Here is a 22,295-nt window from a genome sequence, read left to right as displayed (position 1 = left end):
GCAGAGATGCAGTTCCTATCTGAGGAGAAACCCCCTCTGAGAGGTGCAGTCTCCCCTCCCACATAAAGAGGGGCAGGGAGCTGAGCCACACTGCCAGGCTCTGCTGTTGGCTGTGGGGCCATTCTGCCAGGCCTGGACTAAGTCTCAGACTTTGAGTCCCAGGCTCTGCACCAACCACAGGCAGTGGACTTCCAGCAGAGAAGGCTGTTCATCCTTCCTACTAAATTTGTTTCAGAAGACCAATAATACCAATTATTTTCTGGTCCAGTTCAAGCCGCAGTCCTAATGAACAACACACTGGAGGAGTTTGCCCAAGGAAGGCAGAGCTCCTGTGGCCCAGAGGGCAGAGCACTGAATTTAAACCTTTAATACCTGAGGTGAATGGAAACACTGGGGTGTACGAGCATAGAGAATCACAGTATCCTTTGGGTTGGAAAGGACCCTCAAAGGTCATCTGGTCCAACTTCCAAGCAATGAACAGGAACACCAACAGCTCAACCAGGGTGCTCAGAGCCCTGTCCAGCCTGACCTTGCATTACTCCAGGAATGGGGCATCCACCTCCTCTCTGAGCAACATGTTCCACATCTCCTCCTGAGATTTTGTGACTAGTTTTTGGGTGCAGGCAAGACTCAGGAGATGCTGGGAGCACTGCTCCATATAAGTGGGCAGTTGCAGGGCTGCAGTGAGCAGGGCTGGAGAGGAGGTTTGGTGACATGTAAATAATGGGCACATGGGACCTCATCATCTTTGGTGTAAAGCTGTATTAAAGTTCTGTATTATATGGCTGTAGTGATTGGAGGGGACCTCTGGATACCACCCAGCCAAACCCCCTGCTGCAGCAGCTCCCTGCAGCAGTTGCACAGGAAAGCGTCCAGGTGGGCTTTGAGTATCTGCAGAGCAGGAGAGTCCGCAGCCTCTGTGTGCAGCCTGCTCTGGTGCTCTGTCACCCTCAGTAAAGAAGTTCTTCCTTGTGTTTGTAAGGAACATCCCGCATTGTGGTTTCTGCCGTTGTCCCTTGTTCTGTCCATTTGACTCCCCTTTAGGTATTTATAAACATTGATGCGATCCCCTCTCAGCCTTCCCTCCTCCAAATTGAACAGCCCCGGAGCTCTCAGCCTTTCATATGGGAGACGCTCCAGGCCCCTCTTCATCTCTGTGACCATCTTTGTTTCCAGGCAGTAACACATCACAAGTTGGCTCAGCACAAGGAACTCAGAGCAGACGTCCCGCTGCTCTTTGTAGAACGTTCCTTTACAGGAAAAGTCGGGATGTGGGATTTGAAAGCTTCTAGCCAGGCTCAAACTCTCACGGTTATCAAACCCAGGTGGGGAAACGCGCACAGACGGGCGTAACAGCCTCCCTAGCGAGGTATTTACCACGCCGCACGGCCGCTTTACGGGCACGCCGCCGGTGACACAGTGCGGGCCGTGAGAGCCGGGTACCCGCGCACAGCACCGGGGGGCGGGAGCCCCCGGCCCGTGCCAATGGCTGCCGGGGCCGGCGCCGCCCCCGCCCGGCTGCGGGTGGAACGTGCCGGCCCCGGGGGAGGGAGCGGGGCTCGGGGCCGTGAAAGCCTCATTCATCGCCGGCGGCGGAGAGTCACGGCCGGGCCCCGCCATGCGCCGCGCCCCGCTGCTGCTCCTGGCGCTGCTGCTGGGCTCGGGCCTCGCCGACAGCCCGCGGGGCAAACAGCGAGCGGCGCGGCCGCGGGAGGTGCTGGAAGCGGTGAGCGGAGCGGGGCGGCGGGCGCGGAGCCGCTCTGCTCGGCCGGCGGCCGTCCGGGCGGAGCCGCGGCGGGGGAGTGGGGGGCTGGGGAGGCTCGGGGGTCCCTCAGCCGCTCCGTTACTCGAGGGCTGGAGCGCTGAACCCACGGCCAGCTGCGAGCGGAGAAAGGAGCGGAGGGCCGCCCCCTCGCAGCGGCATCGCCGCATCGCTCCGCGTCCGCCGTCTCGGCTTCCAACCCCACCGCGGCTCCGCTGCAACCGGACACCTGAGCGCCGGGCCCGCCCCACCCCAGGGGCAGAATGGAGGAGGGGGATTTTCCGGTCCTCGGAATGCGGGACGCTGACGTGGGGCCGCCGCCGGGAGCCGCGGGGCTACCGCTCACCGCCGGCAGGAACCGCGTTCCGTTCGGACCCCCCGGGCGGCACTGGGCAGCGCGCGGAGCACCGTTGTGCTAACCTGCCGCACAGCGCTTCGTTTTTCACCGCGGGAGCGGAACGGCGTGCGGAGCCGGGCCGCCGCAGAACGCTCAGCGGCGGACGGGTCCCGCAGGCGGAGCGGCGCGGCTCCTGCAGGGGAGCGAGGCACCGCGCTGACAGCTGCTGCCGCGGCCCGGCCCGGCCCTGACCCCTGGCGGCCGCACGGCGCGATTCGGCCCGGCGCTGCGGCGCTTTGGCGGCTCTCCGTGCCGCGTGAAGCGGGGCTGCGGGCAAATGCGCGGAGGGAGGCTGCGGCGACGCGGCCAGGCCGTGCTGTGGGATCAGGGAAGCCTTGGCGGCGTTTTGATCCGCAAGTAATGCCTCCACGGCGTCGGAGGTGGATGTTGTGCTACGGCAGTAGAGGCTGAACCTTCCTGTCAGTATCCCGTTACGTGTCACTGCTGTGTGACTGGTCTGACATGAAAGTGTGTATGAAGCAAAGGTGTGTCACTGAGTTCCTCCATTTCCTCCATGTGGAAAAACAGCACTCACTGGCATTCATCAGTACTTGCTGAATGTTTCTGGGGTCCAAGGGGTGGATGTGAGCACGGCGAGGTGGTGGCTGATGTGTGGCAGTGGGTCACCTCTGCTGGTGCAGGTGTTTACAAGCACAGCATGCAGGCTCTTGTTCGCTGCAGGTGAAAATGCACAGCGAGTGGTGGTGCTGTGTTGAAAAGTAGCTGAGAATTTGCTTTGTGAAAAGGTGTTGTTGTGCTGCTGCCAAGCCCTCTGTGGCCATGCTGGTCTTGCACCTAAGTGCAGGACAAAATCAAAAGCCCCTAAATAAAGAGGTTCCCAGGCCATGGGGACAGCTGTCAGTGTGGGGCCGGCAGTGACACGAGCACTGCTTTTGGAATGGGGGTGAACGGGATGGATGGGAATCAGGGGCAGCATAGCACCATTTCTTGCCGGTCTATTTCTTCTGGAACTATTTTCTCAGTCATCTGGAAGTAAGCCATTAGCTTACTGTGCTCTCTGTGGCATCACCTTGTGCACTGTGTGCAGGTTTGGGCACTGCCTGCACTGATAAAACTATCAGAGTGTCCAAAGGAGGGCTACAGAGATGGGGATGGGTCTGGAGGGCAAGATGTACGAGGAGCGCTGAGGCCGCTGTGTTTGTGCAGCCCGGAGCAGAGGAGCTGAGGGGAGGCCCGATGGCGGCTGCAGCTCCTCACAGGGAGCGGAGGGGCAGCGCTGAGCTCTGCTCCGTGTGACAGCGACAGGGCCCGAGGGAACGGCATGGAGCTGCGTCAGGGGAGGGGCGGGTGGCGGTCAGGGACAGGGGCTGCAGCGGAGGGCGGCGGGCACGGAACGGGCTGCACGGGGCAGTGGAGGACAGTGGGCACGGCCCCATGCCGGAGTTCAGGGAGCGTTTCAGACACCCGGTTTGGATTTGGGGTGGGCCTGTGTGGAGCTGGGAGTTGGACTCAATGATCCTTCTGGGTCCCTGCCTACTTTTGAGACATTCTGTGATTCTATCACAGCGGGGTTTCTTTTGTACTTTTGTTGTTTGCTTTTTGCTTGGCTGCTCAGCAAGCTCTGCCCTCTTTTTCAGTACAACGGCGTCTGCCTGCAGGGCCCCAGCGGTGTCCCTGGACGGGACGGGAACCCTGGAACCAACGGGATCCCGGGGACACCGGGAATCCCGGGGCGGGACGGGCCCAAGGGAGAAAAGGGCGAGTGCCTGCGGGAGAGCATTGAGGAGTCCTGGACGCCCAACTTCAAGCAGTGCTCGTGGAGTGCACTGAACTACGGCATAGACCTGGGGAAAATAGCGGTAAGCTGGCTCCAGCAATACCGCGGAAGCTTTAAGGTTTGGAATTGTGGCAGGGTAACATAAATGCCATGCTGCTCCTGGGATGTTTCCTGTTGCAGCCTTTTGTTGAAATGTGAGGGTGGACTCCTCAGGTTCTTTGCTTCAGGTCCATCTCAGCTGTGTTCAGCAGCGATGTGCCCACTTGTCAGTTTCTGTAGTAGCATTCCAAAAGAATGAAGGGGCTGTGGTGTCTGTAGGGTTAGGCCTGTGACTGCAGGGCTGAAAGGAGCCCTGTCAAGCACCTCCGTCTGCCCGGGGCGGGGAACATTTTCACCTCTGCAGTCGTAAGAGAGATTCAGCGTTCTGAAGACAGACTAGCACGCTCTTAAAACCTGAAACTATTTCTTTAAAGTTTTAATCTGGGTTTAAGTAGCTCCATTAGTCCTTTTTTAATTTTTTTAACCAAGACAAATCTTGTGAGCATTATGAAATCCAGTTGTTGTGGCATCACAGACAGAAACTGTACTGTCCACTCATACAAGAACTTGAGTGCAGCTTTCAGACAGCTCATATTCCCTTACCTATGCCCCCAGAAGGTGACACTGTTACCAACTTACCTACAGGTATTACCCAAATAAAATTAAGAATTCTCATGATCCTCTTTCTCCATTATCAGCTATGAGGTGCAGTTTCTGATTTGCATCTTTGCATCACAGAGTATTTTTCAGACTTATTTTTTTTTTCCACAGACAAAAGGAACTAAAACATTCTGAAAGCGATTGCAGGGAGTAGGTTCAAGGTCAGAGTTTGCTACCAAAATGTTTTTGTCCCTCCTAGGAATGTACGTTCACAAAGATGCGCTCCAACAGTGCTCTCAGAGTCCTGTTCAGTGGATCGCTGCGGCTGAAGTGCCGAAGCGCCTGTTGTCAGCGCTGGTACTTCACTTTCAATGGAGCAGAATGCGCCGGGCCACTTCCCATTGAAGCCATAATATATTTAGATCAAGGCAGTCCAGAGCTGAATTCTACTATCAACATACACCGAACCTCCTCAGGTATGTGTGCCAACGCTGCATGAACAGAATGGGTGAGAGGCTGGTAGCAGACCCTGGTACTGAATGCACAGTGCATGTCTGCTGTAGGAAGCCAAAGGACGCCAAGAAGAGGCAGAAGAGCGGCCTGTTAACACCAGCTTCTCTTACTCTGTTTGTCACAACTGACTATAAAGAGTAACAGTATTAGAATTATTTATTAATCAGTACTTTTAAACTGTCTTATTTTTCACGGTGCTTACTTTAGAAATGCTGATACTTTCTGCTGGTTGATACACTCCGAGAAGTATTTATAAAACCAAGTGTTGCATTACTTTAGCAGGCTTATGGTTACGAATACTTTCCATCATCACATCAGTGGTTTAAGCTGTATTTTGCTCTCAGAAATAGCTAAGGTATTGTGAAGCAAGTGCCCAGCTGCAAAAAGCCATTTTGCTTCCTATAGTGTATAATGACTGCATGAAATCTAATTTTTTAGAATTTTCTTTCTCCAAAAAATGTTATTTAGATCTAATTACATAGCACGGGCTTGCAATGAACTTTTGTGAAGTACTTGTGTCCAGAAGTGTTTGTGTCTGCCATGGTGACGTGGCATCTGTGTCTCACCAGTGGAAGGTCTGTGTGAAGGGATCAACGCCGGCTTGGTGGACGTGGCCATTTGGGTCGGGACTTGCTCTGACTACCCCAGGGGAGATGCTTCTACTGGATGGAATTCAGTCTCCCGTATCATCATTGAAGAACTGCCGAAATAAGTCTCCCTCCCTTTTTATAATCCCTATTTTTATTTTGTACAATTTTCTACAAAACTTATTTAGAGTTGGATGCAGGTTTTTGTCTAAAAGGCACCAAACTCTGCACTTGTAGTGTTTGTCTAACTTTTTTTTTTTTTGCACATTGCAGAGGCTTTTAGTAATAATCATTTTAGAATATAAGAACCAACTTCATTAACGTTTAATATCCCTTTTTGATATATGAAGATATACCACCACAATTTTTAAGAGTTAAGTGTAATTTTTTTGTATCAAATAAAGAAGACTTTTCCATAAAAATAACATCCAAGGTATTTTATTGGTCAGCAAACTTTAAGGTATTTGACACAGCACTGTGGTACACACTTGTTTTACAAGACTTCAGAGTTGTACATAAGTACAGGTCTTGGCGTTAGTCTTTGAAATGTACACACATAACATCTGCTCCTGTGAAACAATGTGGAAATGGATACTCTGCTGTTAAAGTCTTATGTCTCCCAGCAACCTCCTGTGACTTAACTGGAACCTTGCTGACGATCGGTAAGCGTTAAATATGTTCTGAACAACTAAGTAAAAACAGACTATCCAAGCTTTACTTCCCTCCTGCACTTGAGAGACCAGATTTCAGTGCAAATATCTATTAATCATCTATGAAAAAAAACCAGAGTATTTTTACAGTTCCAAAACTCAGGTTTCATTTCCCCAACAAATAGTTCTCCTGAGTTTAGCCTGTCAGATATACACAATCACTTTGGTGTGAAAGCTGGATATGTGAAGTGGTTTGGAAGCTACAGAAGTAAGGCAGGCTGAAATGCCTTGGCTTTCCTAAAGTGGACTGCTCAGCTGAAAGAATGATGTTGCAGACATTTGACTGCAGCCTCCAAAGTGGAGAAGAAATGAGGAGTGGCAGCACTGACCATGGTGTGCCTTGGAGTTAGTGCAGCATTAAGCAGCAGTGCTTTAAGGATTCTCTTCCCAACACAGTAAGTGATATACTCAAACCATCAAAAAGTGCAGATTCTAAAGGGAAAATATAATTGTGTTTACATTACAAAATAAATTTCACATAAATGCAATAAGAAAAACAAAAAGCATGTATAACATGCAGAAATATACCTTGTCCAGAAATTAAATGGAAAAGCATTAAATCTGAGAGATGGATTTATTTTAGCTATTTGATACTAAATCCTAGCTTTTCTTCTAAACAGGTTATAAAACTTTCCCCAGCCATGTCTTAAATTGTTAGTTCAACTGCACCTTTAAAAGAGGAACACACCTGCAGGTAAGAGAGCATTCAGGTTTTCCTCACCATGAGCTTACGTGTGATGCTACTGCAGGCCAGCACCTTGCTCAGCTGCTCTTTGTCTCTGGAGAACTGTTACTGTTTCATTGGTTGGGAAGATAGTATGAGCTAAGACACTATGGGCTCAGTGGTGTGAATTTACTGCACGTTAGTCAGCAGTCAGTAGCCAACTGTGTATGTCCTAGTGACCTGTCTTTATGCTTACCCTGCATCTCAAGTCCCGTTCAGGTCTGGAACACTCCAGGGAAGTAAGTGCGTGACTTCTTTTATTACTTTTTTATGGTTTATTCACTATATATTTTGGACCCTGCATACTAGAAAACACAGAAACCCATGTAAAAGCTTTCCAAAGGCAAAAGAAAGTAGTAGCTATTAAGACTTTGTTAATTTGCACAGTAAACTTCTGGTAAATTTTGATTTTCATCTAAATGTCAATGGAAGCTTTAATAATAATAATTTAAAAATAGCCAGTCAGCTTTCTCAGATGAGATAACAATGTATTATCAACTGTAACAGCAGAGAGGATGGGACTGGGGAAGAGGAGCTGTGTTACTAAAAAACAAACAAACAAACACCCAAGGCATGGCAATAGTATCAACAGAAACAAGCAACCAGGTTGCTGAACTGAGATTCAAAATACCGAGCAGGTTTTGGGAGACTTTCAAATTTAACTAGAGTAAAACCAACTCTTTTTAATTAAAAAACAAGTCTTATTTCTGCTCTGGGTTAGTTTTCTGTAAAACAACTTCTCTAAGTGGTTATTGAGATTTTTAGCTAGATGAAAATATTCTCTGCTTCATATAAAACTCATTATTCCCCCTCAACTATTGAAAATGTTTCCTACCTTCTTTCCTTCTCAGTTGATAATATCTGATACTCCTTCATACTCACAGTAGAAGGCAAATGTTATGCTCAGTAAATTACTTCCTCAATAATGAACTACAACAGATAAACCCAAGTCTCCAAAAAACACCTCTCTCTGTCAGCAATTATTGGAATAAAAATAAACATTATTATTCAACCATGCTGAAACATACTGCAATTCAGCTTACTGCTGTATAGCAATAGTCTTAGTCACTTCTGAGACTAAATCAGAAGATGTTTTTTAAGAAAGCCCTGTGCACAAAGTTTTTAGAAAACCTATAGATTTTTTTTTTCCAAAGACCAGTCTTTGTTAGAGTTGCTTTAAAACTGCATCACTAGTGAATTATTTGGATTATTATTATTTTTTTTTTAAGTAAGCCTCCTTTCAAATAAGGAGCATTTAGTCAGATGTACCAGTCCTGGAGCTGTGGCTGAGGAGGGTGGGGCGATGAGAAATCAAATGAACTAAGTTGCCAACAATGTGCACAACAGACTTTGGTCTGGTGTTAAAAACAAGCCAAAAACCACACTGCAACTCTGTCTTGGTATGAGACAAGAAGTGGATTTCAATTTGCAATTACTGCAAACCAGGAATGGATGGCTGACCATTTTACAAAGCAATCTGAGTTTCCAAATTGCACCCCACTGAGGCTGCATTTTTTGTGTCGGATGAGCGATGGAACATGGAGCACTCCATAACCTAAAATCTCCCAAGTAACAGAAATGGATTCTGTAGACACTGTTGTAAGCAGTTACATACAAATTTTCTTCATGAGACTCAGATAAAGACTTAAGAGAGTTCAGATGCTTCAGATGCAGGAATTGCTTTTATATGAAGTTTTCTGTAGTACAATCTGACCAATTGTTATCTTGAGACCTGTCAAGCAGATTAGTCCGTTATTCCAGGCAGGCCAGGATGAGGTGAAATGCTGCACATCTGCCTTCAGCCAGGCACAGTGCTACTTCACAGTTGCAGACATCTGTTTTGAGCAGACGCTGCTGATTCAGAGGGAGAGGAATGCAGCAACACAGGCACCCTCAGCAGAGGGGATGTAGGCAGGGTTTCACTATCTCACAATTCTTTCCTCAAAATACCAGATCAATTCACAGTGTCAAAAAAAGCTGCTGAAGTAATTATCTTCCAGATCATAAATATAAAAAAATAAAGATATGTTGATATATTTTTTATGAATAGAAACTTTTACCTTTAGTTATTTTCTTTTCTAAAACCAAGTAGAAAACCTGACACATTTTCATAAACTACGAAGGTAATGCAGCACGCAGGAGTCACTCTGATCACATTGGGGACAATTCCTTTGTAAAATCCATGGATTCCTTCTTTCCTTTAAAGACAGAAAAAAGCATTTACTTTAATATATTTTAAATAAAAATCAGACATAAAACAAAGCCTGGTGTTTTTCTCTCACTGAGGGAGATGTACTTCAGGGTAAGAATAACAATTTCAGAACAGTTTCTTATGAAGTGCTTAAAGGATCATTATATCAAATCTCACTTTCTTTTCTGAACATACAATAATGTTCTGTAGATGAGTTGTTCAGCTTAGGGTTTGGGTGGTGATTCTGTTGTTGTTTTGTCTTTTTTAAAATGAATTCTTTAAATAGGATGCTATACTATCTTTCTTCATACCACAAGAAGTAGTTAAAATAACTTTAAATTTCTGCACTTCCAAAAAAATTTAAGCTCCCTGAAGCCAACAGGGCTGAAGGGCTTTATGGTTTTGAGTCATTTAACAGCAAGGGAGCTGAGGGAGAACACAACTAAGTTAAGTCAGCTGCTAAAGTCAGCACTCATTTTTAGAGAAATAAAGCACCTCCTCCAGCATTTTGAATCCACTGGCCAGTACATGAGAATTCAGCTTCTCCCATTTTGAACCACAGTATTCACTGTTAGGGGTGTTAGAGTGTTTCCAAGACTTCTCATTTCAGCTCACTTTTTTCCAGTTTCACAGGGCTCTGGTACACCCAGAATGATGAGCAGTCAAAGGAGATCCTGGAAAATGCTTGGGTATGCAAGATACTGCTCTGCTTGGTGACCTAGGCCATGTTTGTTGATTTCATAATGAGTTAATGAGACTTAACTACTTTACAAACCACAAAGCAGCCATCTCAATGTTGGTTTTTTAACCTTGCTACTCTGTAAGCAAAATTTGTTGGGGAAGATGATGAAGAGGCAGATCAAAAAACAGAAGTCTGCAAGCCAGCACTGACCATCACATACCTCTTCATTTTTAGTTAATAGCTATTAGTAGCATGTTCCACATAATGGCTTCATAGAGATAGCCATTCAGCATGGAAGGCAGTAAGCATGGTGATTCTGAAGGCTCACTTTTCCAGGTGCAAACTTATAATTCTGTATGCCTACCTCCAAGTCCTGCGGATCACATCTAACACACCAGAGTATCTATTATGCTGATCTTGAAGACGAGCCCGTACAACTTGATAGGGATACGTTGCTGTTACAGCAAATATTTTGGATACAGCTGCCATCGTTATGTATTCTGCAGTGTTCTAAAACCAACAAAAATGAACAAGCTTTCCTTAACCAGGGCTTAAAATAGACAATTTTCCAAAATCTTCTTTGATTTTTAAATATATTAACTAAACAGTATTTTTTTCCCCTTTACAATAAACTTATTTAAGAAATTGACAATATTTACTGTTTAGAATGCTCAGGTAACCAATTCTAAAATATGTTTTGCCTTCTCACTCCTATCAAGCGAAACACTTACAGAAAAGTGTGTCAGGTGTTCCAAAAGCAGCAGAATCTTTACTGAGTTTGCTCCTATCTAGTCCTATGGGCAACTGTTTAAAAAGGCTACCTACGATTGGTGTTCAGAAACCATTCTTCTCCATAAAATTCTCTAGACACTTGCCAAAATAAGGTGATTTCTCTAGACAAATACAGAACTAACCAGTTGCTTGTTCCCAAAGTGACAAATCATCATTTTCATATATTCCACATTTCAATTAACATATCGATACTTTATAAACTTGACTGTTCTATGATCTAACTGAATGGAATAAATCTCTACCTGTTCCCATGCCACAACATATTTTATTATTAATAATTTTACCAATTTTGTATCTGACACTCTGTTTCTGTACTTGTTGTATCTCTGTTTCAAATCCTCATATGCCATGAACTGAAGTGCTCCATGTGAAGTTCCAAACAGACCAGGAACGAATCCCTAAAGAAGAAAAAAAAGGTTAAGACAAGATTGAATAGCAATCCAAAAGAAGTACGTAACATGACAGAGTTCATTTTATGCACATACAAATGTCGACCATTCCATTAAAAACAGATTGCACAACTGTTGGTGTGCTCAGTTGATATTCTTGAAGGCAGGCATCAAAAGTGTAATAAATGTTACTTTTCTCCAGGTAACACACAGGTAAGTTACTTAATGAGCAAACAAAACAAGTGGCCTGGGAACTGCACCTAACAGAGCACCAGCACAAATCGTAAAAAAATCGGGCCTCCCCTCAGCCTTCTTCTCCCTAAGGCAGGGGGAAATGTTACCTGCCTCTGAGGAGCAGTAATGGACAGTAAGAGGACAGCACAGAAATCTACAGAAACCTTTGCCTTCAAAGAAGTTGAAGTGAAGGTGGAAAGCAGGTACTGTTGGAAGTGTCTCTCCAAGTAGAAGGCATGAGTTTCTTCAGGAGCAGGAGGAGCTCAGCTGAAAATGAGCTGACAGTTGCTTCTGAGAAGCATTCTCTTTTGGGAGAGTTGGGCCTTACGTTGGAAAAATGCAAATAAATAGGGAATTAATCATCTTGACTGGAAATGATTCATACAAGCCAAAAGCTTGCTGAAAACTGTTGCAAAGGGAAAATTTATAATGGGATGAATGATCAAAACGTGGGTAAAAGGACTCAAAGAACCAAAACTTCTCAAAAAATGCTAACGTTGAACAGTTTTATCTTACTTTCCACGACCCACTTAGGAAAGATAGAGCAATATAAAATATATGTCCGGACACAAATCTCTATATTAGATTAAACTGCAAGCAAAGAACACTGAATGCAGACAAATGAACATATTACTAAACTTGGAGGAAGAGAAGGGAAGCAATCCTGGTCCATTGGAATGTCCACTGTGTACCAGGACAAAAAGATAAATTAATCATAAACCCCTAACTTAAAGAAAAATTAAAACACACCAAAACCAGCAGGCATAAAAATCATACAGAGCCTCTATCACTTCAGAGATTAGCTCTCTGAAAGCTATAGATTTCTTCAAGATATTATAGTCATTCAGGTATTGATTTTTAGGGCTTCTATTTAATAGATGAGAAATAATTTCTTCTCACAGTAGAAAACAATGGTCATAAACTGTCAGGAACCACAACCCAATGAAATGAATTGAGGGCTAACAAAAGTCTCATATCACTATGTACAAAAATTGGAAAAAAAGAAACAAAATAGTTCCCCAAATGAGAACATGTGGAATTGAACCAAAAATCTGTATTTTGTCAACTGTGAGCATAATCATAGAATTTTGTTTATTAGAATTAGAATTAGAACTTCATAGAATTGAAGTTAAAGGCCACAACATGATGAGGAAGGACAATTCTGGTTTTCAGAAAACCTGGATCAGAAAGAAAATTCACTGGTAATAAATAATAATTAAAAAAAAAAAAAAAGTAACGTGAGGAACAGACAAAGAACAAACTTACTGAAATTACCAAAGAAAAAATCATCTGGGTCAGCAGAGCCATGAACAGTATGAAACGCTGTAGTGATAGCAGGGAAAATCTTCCTAACTGTATGCTCATTATTACAGTAAAAATGCTGTAAGACAGAGAAAATAATTGCTTTCTACTTGGAAAGCATGAGAATGATGTATATCATAGGGGAATTAGGTAAAATTTTCCCCACTAATAAGAGAAGAATGTTAAACAACACTTAAGAATGCTCAACTCTTAAATTTAAGCCAGCAAATCTGAATAACTTGCTCCCAAGAGTCCTAGAGTATCTACTGATGACATTTGCTAAATGAATACCAGCATGCTCCAAGTCTTCCAAGTGATGGGGAAAACTTTCAAACACTGAAGAACCTTTAATGGCAGGCCAATATTAAAATAGGAGGAAGGACAAGTGAGACAACTGTCTGCCAGTCACCCTCAGCAAAATAAGAACTGACAGATGGTTCTATTGATCATAAAAAAGGAGGAATTTGAGTTAATTTAGGGAAAAATGTTTCAAGGCAAAACTGATCTGTTCTCATTAATTAAATATGTCTAAGAAAGTTTTGGAATGATAATCCTACTCAATTTTCTTATTTCTGGAATTTCACACAAATACCTTCTTTTTCTTTGAAAGTTTGCCATTTATTTTTTAGCTACAGTATGACTGTAAAGTGAAGATAATTTAAAAAAATCATATCTCTTAATATATTTATTATTTTTAATAGTCAAAACATATATTTAAAAGAGTTTTTTCATGAGAGCTTCAGAGAATCAATCTTTGCTCAAAGAAGTCCTGCTTGAATTCCATCTGGGAGGATTAGATGAATGGACACAAATATGTTATCAGACATGGAAATGGTAAAGCATTTAACTCTGAACAATAAATCATATGGATTAAAAAAATATGTCTTCAAACAACTAGAAGTGTGGAAGATCCAGAACAAGAGAAAAGCATCCAGTTGGTTTGCATTTCAGATGTCATCGCCAAAAAGAAAAAGAACCTAGGCAAACATACAGAGCAAAGCCTGTGCTTCTTGATAAAAGCAGGGGACAAAGTGAAGAAATACTCAGGATACTGCCTGAAGTGTTTGTGAGAGCTCATGCCAGAGCAGCCTCTGCTATATGTTTAGAGGAAACGTAGCAGATTCCCCTTGCAGTCGGTGTAGCACCATCTTCAGTTGGGTCTCCATAGCAAAGACTAGCAGTACTAGACTGCCCTGCTCTGACAGCTTGTGCAGAAAGATTCTGGAAGAATGCCATTATGTCCTTATGCCATCTTGATTCTTTCAAGGCAAAGAATGATAGCATCTTTTACGGAAAGTTCTTCTCTCTGAACTACATTTAAATGCAAGATGATCAGATCGCAGTGGACTTTGCTATATGCAAAAACAAAGAAATAGTAAGTCACTTAGCTTACAAACTTCACATTTGCAAGGAGGAAAATAGCAAGCGAAGAAAATGGCAAAATAGAGAAGTGTTTTAGACATTAATGGACTAGAAAAAATATTTTATCCTCAGAGTATATAATATTGTCTACCAGAGGTTAAACTGTCCAACAGAAGTGTCCAGTATATCCTATTTTCACTTGGTAATGAGCATATAGCACTGCTAGGATTTCTTTGGTTGTTCTTAGCACACTGCATTATTATTCTCAGTCTTGACGCTTGTATGGGAACTGCTGAGTCACGGCCTGAACCTCTGATTGATCACCTGAGGTGAGCCATGAGTCAGCCAGAGGAGCACAGCTGAAGGCAATTCACCTGTGCTGCCGGAAGGGGTGGAGCCAGGCTGCACCCCTCCTGGACCTATTTAAGAGCTGGCTACCAGTGGGGAAGGATCTCTTCTGGTGTTTTGTAGGTGAGCCCAGTGTAAGGGTAAGCTTCCCATTTATTCTCTTTTGTTATCATTGTCCACTTTGCCTAACTCTCTTGATTATATTGTGATTGTAACGTCTTGATATCCATTGATTATACAACACTACATTTTAAATCTCCTTAAACTTCCTGCATTTCCCATTTTTGTTACTGTTTTCTATAAGCTCTGCTCTAACTGCTGCCTCTACATCACCAATGAAAAAGAATGAAACTGAAAACACAAATAAAGAAGCATGGAGGCCAAGGACAATATTACCATCTGACATTACAGTAGTCAGCCTATACCAGACAGCAAGCAAGCAATTTATCCAGAGCTCAAGGATATTTTATGTTTTTCCCCAAGGTGCAAACTCCTAAGGTCTTAGGACTGTTTTAAAATGTTTGATCTCTTGTGCCTTAGACTTGAAGAGCAACACGTGCTGATGGCTGCATGACATTCAACTTTGTGAAGCAAAGTACTTTTCAGAGCTCAGATCTCCAACAGATCTATTAGGCATCTTCAAATTGCATCACCCCAAGGTGGATTTTTTTCTTTTTCCCAGCTTGGATGCAGCAGAGCAGCTCTGATCCCAGCTGTCTCAGGGATGGAGGCCAGAGGACAAAGCCTATGGATGGAGGGTGTGGAAGATCTCTGACTAGATTACTGGGATGACCAGTGAAAGAAAGGCTTTTATCTCTCTACAAATCCAGGCAAAGTTCAAGAAGCACAACTTCACTTAAACTACAGTTTAATAAACAAACAATACCTAACAGACAGCACTGATCACTACAAGACTGGTACAGCTTTACATTACTAGGCTTTGCCACAAAGGACAAACAACAATTGCCCAGACCAGCAGCAGTACAACAGAGAGCAACACATGGAATTGCTGGAGGACAACACTAGTTTTCCAAAGAATGATTTCAAACGCATCAGAAAGCAACTATTTGAAGAATTTCCATTTTTATTTTATTATCATTTTTATTTCCAATTTGCAGTGCCATTTTCCTTATCTGTTACAATGAACTCTTCCTGAAAAATAAGGTCATGAGGAAAAAGAAGACATTCATCTGCATTACATCTCCTGCAACTCATGGTGATTGAAAACTTCAGCCTATATTTTTCACTGCAAATAGAAGTTGATGCCCAGTCAATCAGGACAATTCCTGAGAGATAGTGTTCTGGTTCTATAGCACTACTTGCAAGAGAAAAGCCAGCCTGAACTGAAATAGGTTTCTTTACACCTTCCAGGGACTGATGAATGCATCTTGATGTAATGGCCTGAAGGAAGAAGGAGGAAAAAAATCCAAATCCAGTTCCCATCTGTTTCACTAAATGAAAGGGAACAAAAACCCCACACATATGCAGAACATATTCAGAAGTCTGCAAATTTTATGCATCTTGAGATGACAGATTACAGACCTAAATAACTAGGGGGCAAATGAGCAGCTGTGAAAGTGTCCATTGTAGACAAAACATTAGCAAGTACTTTAGTCATGTTATATTGTACAAAATGTCAGAAAGACAAAGATAAGAGATGAAGTGAAAGAAAGCACTAGAAGCACTATAGATTAGACTATGGCTGCCCTCTTTATCCAAATCTTAGTTATGAGAAGACTCTAAGCAATTACAAAGAGCTTGTAGTTTACCCTCATTTCAGTATTTTCAGAAGATGGCTTAGACATAAAACTTACACTCTATTCTTCAATGATTCCCTACCTTTCAACACTGTAATTGCTTCTCCTAAGATTAAGCCTTTCCTGTAATCTTTGCTTTGACTAAGAATAAAAATAAGCCAGTACAAAAATGACTTGCAGGTTTTTTTGAGACAAATATGTGCAAGTGTCACAGCACTACTGACTGGTACCAGTCAATCCTTGAGGTTTTCTTAAATGTTATTACCTTATACAAGCCACGTATACCCTCTGTCCTGTATATCTTTATAAGAGCATCAGACATTCCTGCGTACTGTCGCTTTGAGGGATCAACACCAGCGTCGTATTGTAATACAAGTCGCGTCTTCGTTACCCATATTGGGTTCGTAATGCAGAGAGTCATGGCTCCTGAGAACAGATGGAAGTTAGACTGTTTTGCCCATGCCAAAGCTTGTCCCAGTTTGTTCAGTTCAATGTAACACGGGCTTCTACAATGACAAAACTACTTATCCTTCAAGAGTACTCATATTACTCCTAAGAGGCAAAGTTTAGGCACGCTGTTGTTTTCTCTCTCTGCCTTCAAAGCTCAATACCAAGTATGAACTACTCATGCAGAGAATACTTCTATAGAGCACATAGCTTTTTTTTACATTCTCAGCATATGCTCTTTTTTGCTTCACTGTTCCACAGTCAGTAGTGCCATCTGTAATAGATAGGAAACCTCACTATTTTCATTAGGCTTTCTTATTGTCTTTATATATACAATTATTCAAAATTCAATGGACAGCTCAGTCATGAGAAATTTACTTAATTGTATTGATATGTTTATACAAGCAACTTCTTGTAGCTACAAAGACTATTGAAATACAATATACATTTGAACAGTATATTTCAACAGTAAATGACTGCCTTAGCATCCTAATAAAAAAATCTTCTAAATTGACTACACAGAAGCATGCACATCAAGTATGTTAGAAACAAAGTATTCAAAGTCATGATGAGTAAAATTGTACTTTTATTTTGGATTTACAGTTTCTAAGAAAACCTAGAACTTACATAAAGATTTTCAAAAGATCTATGGCAATTTCACTTCTAATTTCAATAAGCCTTCTCTTTTCCAGATCTAAGCATTTAATGTTTAATGAGTTAACAATCTAATAACAGCTAATTTAAATAGTTATGTTTAGAGACTCAGTGTTGTACTAAATACGGAAAAAAACCTCAAGCTTTAGGTATAATGAAAACAAGACCAGAAGGTATCTTAACAACTGCTACTTCTGAGCAAAACTGAAAGGACCACAGTTAACTATCCATTCATTCTAGACATCATTAATTCATTTATAGACAATAAGCATTTGGACTCAAACACTTACACTTGCCACCTGGAGTAAAACCAGCACTGACACACAAAGAGAAAGAGCAGCATATGGACAGGCCGGAAGAAAACATTCATCTTTTTTGCATTTAACTCACCCGCTTCTGCAGCTGATACCAGGTGTTCGGTTGCAGTGAGACTCTCCAGCTTCCCTTCCTTCTTATACGCTTTGATGGCATTGTAACTGTTCACAGTTGTAAGATATATTTTAGTAAAGGTAAAAAACCAACTAAAAAACAAAGCCAAACCAAACTAACAAAAAAATAAAAAACCCACCAAAGCAAAACTTACCATCAGGAAAAACATTAGGTGATAGATAACCTTGGAAAGGATTTCTAAGCTAACTATCATTGTTTGCTTGATGAACTGAAGAATTCATTAACAATTTGAACCATAGCAATACATATTTAAATTGATCAAGTACTACCGAAGGAATCAGTGGGACTAGATCTTGAAACAGCTACTTGGTCTCAAGAATTAACTTCTAAAAAAAACTAGGCTAGACACTCTTCTTTTTATTAAAACCAACACTGGTAGTTATTTACTTTCTAATTGCACTGAGCTTTCATCTCTTGGTCTGATTTGAATATTTGTGGTTTGAAAAGTGCCACTCAGCATTGAAGGAGCTGAACTGTGGATAGGAGCTTACAGTGAAGCTTGAGGACTGAAGTCCAACAATAGCTCAGTCTACGCAACTGACATGTGAGCTTTGCAGAAGGATGCCAAACAATCATTCTCAAAAATGTTTCAGTTAATAGTAACCATTCAAAAATGTTTCAGTTAATAGTGACCAGCAGTCAATCAGATCAGTTAACTACTGGAGTAGAAAATACCGAATATTTGAGAACTTTGCTTATTTTATATTTGAGAAATTTGCTTATTTTATAAGCAAAGCACATCAACAAAAACAATGGAAAAAACTGTCAAAATTATTAAAAAAAAACAACAAACGGTTGACTATACAGCTTTAGTAAAGAACTTTATCATGCTCTTTGATTAACATACCAATTCAGATTCTTTTTTTTTCCATGTGCTTTTAAGCACAGTTTGAACTTTTAAAGTTCAAATGATGTCACATCTCTCAAGTTCTTGGTGTTTTCACAGCATTGAGGGGAATGCACTGTACTTGATAAAGTAACAGGTCTCTGACTCCAACTGCTCATGTTATGAAACAGCAAATCATAACGATGAGTCAAAGGCCTGGACATACAAAGAGGACTGCAAGTTTCTAAGCCATCTAGCCCATTTTTATACCTGTTTAAAAGGGTGCTGTTTGTATCTGAACATGACATTGCGTAGGATCTGACGCAGTTTTACTTACAAGAAAAAATAAAGTCCCCAGGAAGCCCCTGCTCCCACCATGTTGGGAGTTACCCCTTGGTACAAGCCTCGTAGTCCTTCACGCTTCCAGACAGTGGTCATACAGTGGAGAATCCCATTGTATTTTGGCCTCAGCTCCAATCCGTCATTCACTATGAAAGAAAGAAATTACACTGAAAAAACATTGCAGGAAGCAAGTGGTTCAACCGTGTAAAAGCCAGCCCACAGCACACGGCCTCCAAACAGTGCTGCAAGCCAACGTAAATACTTCATTCATCTGCTGTATTTTAAAAGCACGCAACAACGTGGGGTTTACAGCTTCAGTAATTCTAGTCTAAGAGAACGTGAAAGAAGGAAGAAAAAAGAACTTCTAAGCCCTGCAGGAGGAAAGTTCTCATCAGTCTGAGAAGCCTAACTGCACTGATGGCGTTTTTGGAGAGCAGCTGCTTTGACCTGTAGTTTTCTGTCCTTTTCTTAGCACCCCAAGAATTTCATATCATATCTCAAGTGATTTGCATGGACTCTTTGAGAAAAAGTTCCTATTACAAGTTTGGGAAACTCCTAAATAAGAATTCTTGAAGTTAAATCTTCTTCTTGTGAATCTTCTATAAAGTCCCAGGTATTTCCAATAGGTCATGTGTTATTGATTCCAAAGTTAGTTTCTGCCAACACTCAAAGGTTACTTCCATCATAAATTCTTATGCTCTTCTTTTCTCATTGTATTGATTCACAGGAAAACATCAAATAAACACAATTCTACCTAATAACCAAATATTGGCCAAATATTCATAAAATGTCACTGCCAACAGGACAAAGACAATGCAAACTTTTGCTTGACAGGTTTTGTTTAGAACACAGATTTCACACAACTTGCAGCAGTAAGGACAGTTCCTGCTGTCACAACAGCAAGGCAATTTGATGATTACTGATGACTGTAAATTGCAGGCACTTGTACTCCTCATACAGGCAGAAAGTTAGATTGAAATATTACTTGAGATTGAAGTCTTACAGTCAGCATCATTTCTATACCCCAGCAAGACATTAATCATTAATTTCAGATGTTTTCTGTTCAGTACTGCATTCATTCCTCCTGTATATTTTGACAGACTTCAGCACACACAAAATGTTTTTTTTGTGAGCGTACTGAGACAAGGTCTGTGTATGTTGACAATCGCTGAAAACTAAAACACAAACTGAGGGCTCCAAAAGTAATTCCTCCTGTTTGATTATGTTGGCTCATGACATCAGAAGCAGATGGTGGTGGTACAGCAGCAGAGGTTGAACCTTCCCAACCATACTCTGCTATATGTTGTTGCCATGTGACAGATGGCAGCAGAGGGGCAGTCTGACAGAGTGGTGTGTGACATGAAAGTGTGTATGAAGCAAAGATGTACCACTGAATTCCTCCAGGTGAAAAAAAATGGCACCTGCTGATATTCATCAATGCTTTCTGAACACTTACGGAAACCAAGCAGTGGAGGTGAGCACAGTAGGGAGGTGGGTGGTGTGTTACAGCAGTGACAGTGGATCACCTGTGCTGGTGCAGATTTTTACAAGGGTGTCATACAAGATCATCATTGGTGAAAATGCACATATAATGGTGGTGATTATGTTGGAAAAACGTGTTCTGTAGCTGAGAATTTCCTCCATCAAATACTATTATTGTGCTCTTTGCATCAGTTGTAGTTTCCATGGAAATAAACAGGGGGTATTACTTTTAGAGTCACCTATGTAAAAGCTCTTCCCCCCCAGACTGAGTAGTGCTGGACCTTTCTGAAAGACCTTTGCAATTTGTTTTTTTTAAATCATGCTGCCATTAAATCAGGCTTATAAGCACATTAAACAAGTAGGAAATCAAAGACATCGTTGCAAATCTGTCTGTTGATCAATTATTTTACCAACGATCAACAACCAATGCAGGAGCTACTCTAATTAAGGCACAGACTTAAGATCTTATAGTTTTCATGAGTCCAACCAAAACCTAACAAGCAGACATCAGGAAAAAACCCAAACTGTCACATAAACATGAAGTGGAAATGCTAAGTCATGCCTTGAAACAGTGAGCACCTGGTGGGCAGCAAGGGCCAACCCAGGGTAGCTCAGGTGCATGCAATGCATCTGAATGTCCAGAAGGGGTGGATCCTGGCTCCACCCCTTCCCAGACCACATTTAAGGGTTGGCAGAGGAAGTGAGAGCATCTCTTGTTGGAGATCTTTGAGGCCTTCCAAAGGTAAGTGGTTCTTTTCCTTCATTTCTGTGATTGTTACATCTGAGATCATTCTCATTTGCTACAGACAAAAACTTTATTACCTTGCAATTATCTCAGTACTTTCCCCCATCATAGCATTACAATAAGCACAGACTAATTTAGGTTAGAAGGAGCCTCCAGAGGTTATCTAATGCAACTCTCTTCAAAACAGACCTGCTTTCGCTGGGGCACGCCAGTTAGTTCTTGAATGTTTCTAAGGCTGAAAAGACTACAGCCTCTCTGGGCAACCTCTTCCAGTATCGGATCACTTCCATAGTGAAAAATCACTTTTCTTAATAACAAACTAGAATTCTCCATGCTCAAGCTAGTCCCTGTTCCCTCACCATTCACCTCTAAGAAGATCTGGCTTCATTCTCTCTGTGCCCTCAGTTACTCCAGAGGGTGAGCTGCTGCTGTCTGTCAGCTTAGCCTCAGCTGGCACTGTGGTCAGCACTGCTGCCTCCGTGGGAGCTGCTCCAACACACTGCTTTGTGCTACAGGCCTGTGCTTCAGAGCTAGACAGGGAGATGGGCCCGCTTCTGGAATTCACTCTAGAATGTACTGCATCAGCGTTTGTATGTTCCACAGTACAGTATTTCATTTTTAACAACCACAAGTGAACATAAGATACCAACCCAAAGATACGGCAAAATCTCTACAGAGGGGAATAATGCGAGTAGTGTCACCATGCAGGCGAGGAGCTGTTTCCATAAGGAACAGCCAGCAAGGCAGAGTTCTCTGCCTAGCAACACGACCCCGTTACCCACAAGACTACAACGTAACCGCTGCGCCTGAGGGCGGACCGTGGACGAGCCGCCCGCCACCAATAGACCGTCCTGCTGCACCCGCGGCCGTGACAGCGAGAAGCCCGGGCAGCTCTGATGGGGCCGAACGCTCCGCCCGTAGGAACGCAGCATCTCACAGCCGCCGGCCCGGCCTCACCTGCGAAGCGGATCTTGACCAGGTCCAGCGGATGCAGCACCAGCGTGGACACGACGCCGCCGCTGAGCCCGGCCGCCAGGTTCTCCAGCTGCACGTGCCGCAGCACGGAGCGCACGGGCGACGCCGGCGGCCCAACGGCGCACGCATGGCCCCGGGCACCCGGCGCCGCGCTCATCCCCGCCGGCGGCGATCTCGGCGCCGAGCCGCTCCGCGTCTCGCGAGACCGCGCCGAGAGCTGCGGGCCCGGCTCTTCCGGTCACGTGTA

At 43.1% G+C, this 22,295-nt stretch overlaps 2 protein-coding genes across 3 annotated transcripts; one reads left to right on the top strand and one right to left on the bottom strand.

The window, feature by feature from the left end:
• The first annotated feature begins 1,553 nt into the window (after positions 1-1,553).
• CTHRC1 (collagen triple helix repeat containing 1) lies at positions 1,554-7,518 on the top strand. Of its 2 annotated transcripts, none has more exons than XM_048939043.1 (4): positions 1,554-1,726; positions 3,758-3,979; positions 4,796-5,012; positions 5,619-7,518. In XM_048939043.1, the coding sequence occupies exons 1-4, from the start codon at positions 1,619-1,621 to the stop codon at positions 5,759-5,761; spliced, it is 690 nt and encodes a 229-aa protein (XP_048795000.1). In that variant the 5' UTR covers positions 1,554-1,618; the 3' UTR covers positions 5,762-7,518. The 2 variants fall into 2 exon arrangements, with proteins under 2 accessions (XP_048795000.1, XP_048795001.1); XM_048939044.1 differs by lacking the exon at positions 1,554-1,726 and adding an exon at positions 3,518-3,587.
• Positions 7,512-22,262, bottom strand: SLC25A32 (solute carrier family 25 member 32). The gene is made up of 8 exons (XM_048939042.1): positions 22,031-22,262; positions 18,842-18,992; positions 17,619-17,704; positions 16,393-16,553; positions 11,020-11,133; positions 10,308-10,453; positions 9,131-9,268; positions 7,512-8,802 (listed from the first exon to the last, which is right to left on the bottom strand). The coding sequence occupies exons 1-7, from the start codon at positions 22,203-22,205 to the stop codon at positions 9,133-9,135; spliced, it is 969 nt and encodes a 322-aa protein (XP_048794999.1). The 5' UTR covers positions 22,206-22,262; the 3' UTR covers positions 7,512-8,802; positions 9,131-9,132.
• Between the last annotated feature and the right edge of the window lie 33 nt (positions 22,263-22,295).

This window comes from Lagopus muta, chromosome 3 (assembly GCF_023343835.1).
Source record: "Lagopus muta isolate bLagMut1 chromosome 3, bLagMut1 primary, whole genome shotgun sequence".
Lineage (NCBI taxonomy): Eukaryota > Metazoa > Chordata > Aves > Galliformes > Phasianidae > Lagopus > Lagopus muta.
This window is presented reverse-complemented; position numbering and strand designations above follow the sequence as displayed.

What these genes read in the sequence shown, in the direction of transcription:
- CTHRC1 (XM_048939043.1), top strand. Translation starts at nt 1,619, where the DNA reads ATGCGCCGCGCCCCGCTGCTGCTCCTGGCGCTGCTGCTGGGCTCGGGC. An exon ending in TAGACCTGGGGAAAATAGCG is followed by an intron (nt 3,980 to 4,795) that starts GTAAGCTGGCTC and finishes TGTCCCTCCTAG; the next exon opens with GAATGTACGTTCACAAAGAT. An exon ending in CATACACCGAACCTCCTCAG is followed by an intron (nt 5,013 to 5,618) that starts GTATGTGTGCCA and finishes GTGTCTCACCAG; the next exon opens with TGGAAGGTCTGTGTGAAGGG.
- SLC25A32 (XM_048939042.1), bottom strand. Translation starts at nt 22,205, where the DNA reads ATGAGCGCGGCGCCGGGTGCCCGGGGCCATGCGTGCGCCGTTGGGCCG. An exon ending in TGGGGACTTTATTTTTTCTT is followed by an intron (nt 17,705 to 18,841) that starts GTAAGTAAAACT and finishes AACTGTGAACAG; the next exon opens with TTACAATGCCATCAAAGCGT. An exon ending in GTGATCCGCAGGACTTGGAG is followed by an intron (nt 9,269 to 10,307) that starts GTAGGCATACAG and finishes CTGTCTTTAAAG; the next exon opens with GAAAGAAGGAATCCATGGAT.